The sequence below is a fragment of the Atta cephalotes genome (assembly GCF_000143395.1).
Source record: "Atta cephalotes unplaced genomic scaffold scaffold00002, whole genome shotgun sequence".
NCBI lineage: Eukaryota > Metazoa > Arthropoda > Insecta > Hymenoptera > Formicidae > Atta > Atta cephalotes.
The window spans coordinates 12,555,343-12,564,529 of record NW_012130066.1 but is presented as its reverse complement, the minus strand read 5'-3'; the positions used below and the strand labels follow the sequence as shown (position 1 = coordinate 12,564,529).

Sequence of the window (9,187 nt, the reverse complement as noted above, 5' to 3'; positions counted from 1 at the left end):
AAATTAATGCAAGTCATACAGTATGGAAAATGAGTAATTGTGCACATTTCAAAACGCTTGTGCATATTTGCCCACCGCGACCTGACTCGGTATAAAATACGATTACTTCAACAATTTCTAACCAAACTTAACTTAATAAATAACAGTTCAAAAGATGCACATAATAACATACTTTAATAATGTAAGCAACTTTAAACAAACAAATTAAAAATACAAACTTATCACCTTATTTTCTGAATATTAAAGTAACAAGAAAAGATGTGATTTCATATTTTTGTATTTCTCTGGCTAGCAAGCAATGTATTTACATCGTATCTTTTGTAGTTATATTATAAGAGGACCTCCTGCGTAAAAATTACCACGGTAATATCTTCATCTATTCGGAAAAGTACCAAACCAGGATGCACACAATTATCTGCTGCGCACAGTTTCCCCACTTTCCCCTACATGTTGATTTTATATATATATTTGTATATAAAACATCCTAAATCTTTGTAGAACATTAGATTTAGAAAACGTATATAAAACGTATGTGAACTAATAAGTGCTATCTATGGATTATACTTCCATTCGATATATATCGATATAACTTTCCATGTAACTTTCATATTATCGCGTTTTTTTTGTTGAATAATATAAAAATGAATTTATTATAAACATCAAGTATAAAAACGGCATTGAAGCAAATAAAAAAATATATAACAATATTTTTTAATGTATGAACGTATAAAAAAATTCGAACGTTTTTTCTATTTCAATACCGCAGTAGGTATTGCATGTTTGGCATATGCTGAAAATATTTCATTAATCGACAATTTGTTGTAATAACGACTTTTAAATCTATTTCAAATCTATAAATTGAAATAAAAATTTATAATAATACTCATAATTTTACTATGTAAAATCGGAAATATTAAAAAATTTTAAATATGCAAGAAGTTTCCTCTAATCCGAATATTTAAAATATTTTTCATTTCACAATAAAATCTAAAAGAGAAAAATTGTTCGTTTTAAAAAGTGCAAATATTACACAATTTATAATTATAAATATAATTATAATTATAGTAAACATAAAAATTATATTTTTTTGAAATATCAAAATTATTTTCATTTTATAAATAAAATTACATATTATATTATTTTTGTATAATATAGTGCCTCTAATTATTTTACATGTAAAAGTATTAATGTAGAGTTATAAAAAATATCGATAATTTACAAGATATTTGATAATTATATATTTTATTTCGATATATTTTGACAATATAAAATATCCCATAAACCAAACATTTTTAAATAATTATATCTTAATACTTTCCTGCACAGATTAATAAGATAATTCAACTGTATTAAGATATTAAAAAAATTTATAATTTCGTATGATAAAATTGCATAATTTTTTTTTAAAGCAATTATATATTTCCTTCATCAATTTGAGATATTTCATATTTTATGTCAAAAGGAGCCGAAATAAAGTATAAAAAAATATCTTATAAACTATTGATTTTTTTGATAATTCTGCTTTAATTTTACATTCAAAATTATTGGAGAAATCATATTATATTAAAAAAATCTTATAATTTTATTTAAAAAATAATCTTAATATTTTAAAAAATATGATTTTGAGAAAAATCTTCGTTTACCTTAATATTTATTCTTTTGAAACATGCAATTTTTACTTTTAATATTTTGTTATATCATTAAAAAACAACAGAAATATTTTAAATGAGTCAGAAGAAACACCCTGTATGATATATGTATAAAGTACATAAAATATCGAATACATATATATAAAACACGATATATAAAATTGTAAATTCTCAGAATTGAAATGTGAATTATAATGTTTAAAATAAACATCGTTCACATTTGTTTACTATTATTAACAGTATTTCTCGTATAATGAACCTGAATTTAAATCTGATTAAAAAATAAAGATATGTATGATTATTACATATTTACATATTATAATTTACATATTTGTATTTAAGTCTAGGTTATTTTGAAAATGCAAATTTACCCTTGAATTTCGTTTAAATTTTTGTATCAAATCTTGCTTTGCCAATTTATGTTTTTGCAATAACTTATAAGAAAGTATTCAAGAATTATCAAATCATGGCGCTTTAGGTTAATTCATCATCGATAGTTGAAACTGACTGGTGAAAGCCAACAAGTACAATGGAAAGTTGTACCTTTTATCTAAACTTCTAGTGATCCATAAGAAAATGAAACATTAAATTCTATTTATAAATTAATTAAAAATTATATAAATTATCATAAAATATATTATAGTTCATATATATATAAATACACTATATTTCTTATAACCAGTTTTCATTTTATATAGTTTTGAATTTTCTTCTTTCTTGTAACAGAATGTTATTAATGTATTTAATACATATTTATAAACTTTCTTTGCAATAAAAATATTATAATAAACGAAAAAATATGCTTAAATAGTATTAGTAGTACAATTAAATAGCAAATATTTAAATATTATTCTCTATATATCTTGAATATATTTTCAGTTTTTTAATTTTTTATTTTCTCATAAAAATATGTACATTTAAAACTTGTATATGTATATTTTAAAACATATGTAATCTTTTAATTTCGCAATGCTCACAACAATTACCTTTCATTTGATGGAACATCTAAACATTCAATATTAGATCCCTCAGCAATTCGCGTAGCTTTGCAGAAGTCACACTTAACAGTTTTATACAACCAATACCGATGATATATAAATAAATTTATATTAAAGTTTTATCGTATTTATTTTATTCACTTTCTTGCATTATTTTCAAAATAAAATAAATATATGTCTATGCTTCGCAATGCGTACTAGGTGACCGGCAAATGTTGACTGTGGTTTCTAGTACGTCCGAATTACCGAGCGCATCGTGGAAATGTCAGGTAGTGAAGTCTTAGCTATAGTACAAACGTTCCGTCAGGATTATGAAGACAAGGAATATAACTGGAGAGAGTGTAAGAATGCGAAGATATAAATTTTTTATAAAAAGAATGTTTGTGAAAATAATTTAACAAACTTTACGTTGCGATTATCTCTTTGAATGTAAAATGTCATAAACTGTTCATAAGATATATATATTGCCTATATAAATATCTATGTTAAAATGTTAAGATGTTAAAAAATTAGCATAACAGAGAATTTCGCGTATTGATAATTGTACAAACATAACATATTCCATCATTTCTTTTTTAAGTTTATTCAGAATACTTTATACAGGTTATATTCTTTCTTTTAATGACTAAATGAGGACTAAGGAGGATTTAAAAAAAAAAAGAAAGAAAGGAAGACAATTTACAATTATACTCTCCGTACTTTTATTTTTTTTGTTTAAAGCATAAATGTTCACTTTATTTTAAATAAATACAGGTAGTGCTCGAAAACAGCTAAATTGAATTCGGTGAAATCTCGTTCCGGTGAAATCTCGTATGTAATCTGTGACTGTACTTATGCATGATAACGGTAAATGTATGTATTATAGATCGCAAAATTTACCTTGCAACTTTTATAAATTGTTTTCTTATTTTTCTTGTTTTTGAATTGAGTGCAAGAAATAAGATAATTTGCGTTATATCTTTTTTCAATTTTTATAAAATAAGATACAACATTACGTTACGCGCGTTATTGACTTTTATTTAATTTTGACTAATATTGTAAACAAAATTACTTTGTAACTCAAATGCATATTTATATTGATAATGCAATCGTTTTAATTCAATATCTGGATTAAATGTATATGATAAATGTATATAGTTTAAGCACACATATAGTTAATTTTTTTGTATGTAATTATTAATGTAATTATTAAAAATTATTCTGAATAAAGTTATTCTATTTAGGAAAATTTATAAAATGACTTAAAAATTTTGAACTTTCGTAAATATATTTAATGAAAATTTTAATTGTTTAAATGAAATATTGTAATATAATCGCAGTTTTATATAAAATATTTCATGACAAAGTTTAATAAAATAAAAGTGTTTTTAGTAGTTCGTTCTTGAGATATTATTTGTGTTATTAGATATAAATAGAAAAGCAAAACATATTTAAAAAAAGTGTTAACAAATATAATAGTTAAAAACTTTTGTTTAAGCATTAGATGAATGTTCCCAACAAAATAACTTAATTAAAAAATTTTTTATAATCCTGTTTTGTGTGTGTGTGTGTGTGTGTGTGTGTGTGTGTGTGTTTTATTTAAGAAATAATTAAGTATACATACTTAAACCAAACACTGTATACATAATAAACTACTAGAAATTATTTCAAATAACTTTCTGTTAATTCTATAAGAAAATTAATATTAAATCTATAAGAAAATCTAAAGATCTCTAAATAATAAGAGAATAATTATACTGTTGAAAAAACAAATATGAGAACAATTGTATTATTTAAGGCAGTATATTATAGAAACGCATTATACATTTATTATGTCCTTTTTTTTTAAGGAGAAATCTACGTTTTCGGAAATTTTTTAAATAAAACCATGTAATTTTTTTACATAATTTGATTCTTTTAATCATTCAAATTTATTTTTATTACTTTAATTGAAATATTCATGTTACTCAGGACCACAAAAAAAAATTTTTGGAGAACAATTCAAACCAGAATATGTGTTTCTTATAGATTTTAGATCACCAATTCGTAAGCTGTTTCTAGCTTGTAGTTCTATCACGTTCAACTTTTTAAATAATCAAAACAAATGATAATGGAAAAGTTTATGAAAATTGAAACATTTTGAGAAAGAAGCAAAAATAACTATAACATTATAAAATATGATCACAAAATTTTAAATATATTTTGATAAGTTTAACAAAGTACAAGAAACAAAAAATTTTGCTTTATTAATATTATTACAACTTAACACGTCATAAAACAAATTAGTATAAAATTTCTTTATGCAATAAACAATCAGCCGATCTGTATGAGCTAGAGAAAGATTTTTTTCAGCTCTAAATGGTTATTTTAATTGTTATTTTTGGAAGATAAGTTAAATAAATTAGCCACAGAGTTGGGCAAAATGTATGAATTTACGCGATGCAGGTATATAAGCTAGCTATAATACTTAATGATAAAGCAAAATTTTTGTTTTGTACACTTTGTTAAATTTGCCAAAATATATTTAAATCAATTCAACCACATTTTAATGTTATATTTTATATATTTATTTTTACTGTTTCCTTAAATATTTAATTCAATTTGCATAGATTTTTTATTTTTTATTTTTTTTTTACTAAAAGACTGAACGTGGTGGAATAAAACAGTTTACGAATTCGGATAGGGTGATCCAAAATCTATAAGAAATGTCTACTCTGATTTGCTCTCCATAAATTTTTTTATGGTGTCCTGTGTTATTATAATATGTTAATGTATTGTACCTCACACTGGACATTGCTTAAAGTTTTTGTCTATTAATCAATTTTGTCACTAAGTGACAAAGCGTAAAATCAGCTGTGAACACCAGCAAATATAGCACAATTACTAACTCCTTCCATAAAAAATTTAATTGGCTAAATTTCGCTAAATCCTTAAACTGTGGGAAAAATAAATCTTGATAAATATCCTATTTTTCATTGCCAAATAATAATGGATCTCTCTTGCTTTCAGATTATTATAACACAATAATTACCTTAGAACGTGCATACATATTTTATATTTGTGCGAAGAAAAATATTTATTACTTAATAAATTTTTTTTTAACATACATCTTTTTTTGACAAAAATGTTAATAAGAAAAGATATATTTAGGCTGGATTGAATAATTAAAGTAAATCTCAACAAGAGATGCTTACGCGAAATTTTGCTATCTCTTCTCAATTATTGAGAGAAATGTAGGTAAATTGAAGAAAATGCTTCCCCACTTGAAACCGGTGAAAGGATGACTGCAAACTGGGTCGCTGATAATTGACATGATATGCGAAGAAGAGAAAGAAATATAAGAGCAATATAAAGATATTAATGTTATGAAGCATTTTACGCGATTTCTGTGATAGCATGCCTAATATACGAGATGTAGATTCTTCTAAGGCGGGTGGAAACTTTCGTCTATGTAACAACTAATTTTTTTCACGTACTAATTATTAATAAATAAAAATTGTTAATAAATAACTCATAATATGTACATGTTGAGAAATAAAAGTATGAAAATTACATTGGCGTAAAAAGTATTAACATTGTATATTATCTAAAATTATAACGATATGAATTATGATTAAACTTTTATCATAATCTTTCCTTAAAAATTCGGCACACAAATTTAAAAATTAAAGGAATTGTTTACTTGATCTTTTAAAAAAAATAGAGAGAATACACAAACATATCAATTTCAAAAAGATTTCTAAAAAGATCTCTTTTATACAAGATATTAAAATTTTTATAAGTTTTTTACATTTTCTTGAAATTTTAAATATTATATAAATAAATAAAATATAAAAATAACAAGTGATAGTTTGTTTTCAAAATATTCATGTGATATTTGCAAAATTCATAATTAAGAATAATATATGGGTTTCATCTTAAAAAACATTAGTAAAAGTATAAAAATTTCATAAATTGTTCCATTATTATATCCGAATATCGGATAAATGATTTTCAAAAAAATCGCTCAAAATCTTTAAATTTCCTTGAAAAGGTCTCTAAATGTTATTGAAAATTCGATCTGTTATTATTCCCTTTACATATATAAGATATATAAGATAGATATATATAATATAAGATAGAGAAGCTTCTCTTGTTTATTCATTCTGTGATTTATTAGCATTATTCGTTTTGTCTCTCGGGAGCTGTTCGGGAATCGCTTCGAAAGAACCTAGCATACTTGAAATGTAGGATTTAATCCTGTTACACAATAGAGTAAGAAATTAATCAATCATAGTCGATCATTTTTATCAATTATAATTGGATTTTTATTCAAATATAATTGGTCAATTTCTTATGGCTTACGAATTGCGATTCTATTGTGTTTTTTTAGACTCGTTCTACAATAGGTCGCATATTTGAGTTGGATGTCGCTTATTGTGTGTTGTATGTCAGGTATGTCAAGTATGACTTTTCAGTTTACAATTGTTATAAGTCGGAACAATGAATATTGAAATATTGTATTTGTACAAATTTATTATTAATTTGGACGCAAATTATAAGAATGAAATTACTCTTTTAAGAAAACGTATTCCATGATAAACTATTTTATATAGATGTATGTAAAATAGAGGTTATGTTTCATCCAATCGTTGTCGTAAAAATCAAAAAGATGAAAGTTATGGCTCTTGCACTGGACACGGAAACGCTTACGCGCACGATAAAATGAGACGCGGTAATCAATGAACACGTTAGGAACTGTAAGTTTATTGGCTACCGCATCATATTTTGCCGCGCGTTTCCGCATCTAGTGTGAAGTTATAAGTCAGATGACGGAGTCGATGTCGTGCATATGCGCGCTGGAGTGTCGGCTGCCGATGTCGAATGAAGTTGTCGCGAATCAGCTGTCGATGTGGGAATGGAAGATGATCAACTCCCATTTTTTTCCATTTACGACAACGACTGAATGAAACATAATCTTTTTTGACGAATACATCTATGACTCAAATATTTACTGCTAGTATTGTTAAATAAGATTTAGATATTTTATTATGGAATCATTAAATGTTGATGAAATTATTATTGAATTTGTTCATGAAAATCGTTGTTTATATGATAAATGTGATGTCGATTTTTAAAAATATTAGAAAGAAGAAAGATTTGTGGCAAAAACTTTCTGAAAATTTGAGAAATTGTTATACAGTAAATATGTCAAGTAATTTTTTGTTTTTTTAAATTATTACATATAAACACAAATTTATATAATATATAATTTTTTTATAGTCGAAGAAATCGAAAGACAGTAGTCGTTTTTAAGAGACATTTAGTAGAGAGAATAGGCAACAAATGTTATTATCGTCTGCTTCTGGTGCTATGAATTGAGGAAGGAATGGCAGTTATATAGAAATATGTTGTTTCTAATTCCTCATATAGCTCATAGAAAGCTAATATCTAGTTTTTGTACTTTTATTTATTTGTTAGTACTTATTTTCTACATTTTTCTAATTTTCTAATTTTATTTACAGAGCGAAGACATCATTTGTTCAACAATCACAAAGTTCATTAGCTAAAACAAGCAGATTTCTTCACCGTTTACATCTAAGCATCTTCCAATGTGATAACTTTGTTATTAGATCACAGTTACAGTGGATTTTTTCAATCAATAAAAAGTATACATTAATGAAAATAATATCTATTTCTAATATTGGGTTTATACAGTCTTAATATGTATTAATAGTCTTAATATGTATTATTTGTAATATATTTTTCATAAATTATATATTTTTAGAGAACACATTATCATTAGATATTGAAGACCAAGAGAGCAATGTAACAATTAAAGATTATGAAATCATTTCAGGCATATATTTTTTCAGGCATAAATAAGCCTGCTAGTACATTTTCATTGCAGTTATACTAGCAGTGTGCAATCTTTGGAACCAAGTACAAATTTTAATCCTACACAATTGAAAGATTCAACTGTATTTAAGTCTACCAAAAAAGTAATACCAGAAATGGATGAATTTACAAAATGCAAGAAGATGAAAGATAATAAACTTGATCACGAGTTGGAGAAAACAATGAAAGCAATATTATCTCAATTAGATCGAAAATGTTTGGAGAAAGATGGTTACATGTCCATCTTAGAAGAAGGATTAAAATATGTTCCTTTGAAACACAATGTATTATAAATTTTTTTCAAATTATTAAAAAATACGAGGAAAGGCAATAATTAATTTTTATATACGTACGCACACAAAGTATCTTTTTCACAAAATATCTTAAACTCAGTTTTACAGAAATATTCTAAGTTTTATGTGTTATTGAATGCTATTTTAAATAGTTTATATTTTACTAATAATATATGCAAGACTGTATACAATTTAAAAATATATTCAAAGTTTCGTTTGTAGTATGTTTTAAGTTCAAAATGTGTGTGTGTGTGTGTGTGTGTGTGTGTGTGTGTGTGTGTGTAATTAATTATTATTAGAATAATAAGTAGTAGTATATATATATATTATATATAATACTATNTCACTACTATATNTCTGTGTAGTATTCTACTACGTATTTTAACGTTTT

At 24.5% G+C, this 9,187-nt stretch overlaps 1 protein-coding gene across 1 annotated transcript in view; it reads left to right on the top strand.

Annotated features, from left to right (window-relative positions):
• The first annotated feature begins 7,347 nt into the window (after nucleotides 1-7,347).
• The window catches only part of LOC105623924, a 10,394-nt gene continuing 8,554 nt past the window's right edge, over nucleotides 7,348-9,187 (top strand). Inside the window, exons 1-6 of the mRNA XM_012205298.1 lie at nucleotides 7,348-7,365; nucleotides 7,993-8,048; nucleotides 8,131-8,195; nucleotides 8,239-8,274; nucleotides 8,394-8,434; nucleotides 8,596-8,787. Of these exons, the coding sequence (XP_012060688.1) occupies nucleotides 7,348-7,365; nucleotides 7,993-8,048; nucleotides 8,131-8,195; nucleotides 8,239-8,274; nucleotides 8,394-8,434; nucleotides 8,596-8,787 (408 nt within the window). The remainder of the gene's footprint in view (nucleotides 7,366-7,992; nucleotides 8,049-8,130; nucleotides 8,196-8,238; nucleotides 8,275-8,393; nucleotides 8,435-8,595; nucleotides 8,788-9,187) is intronic.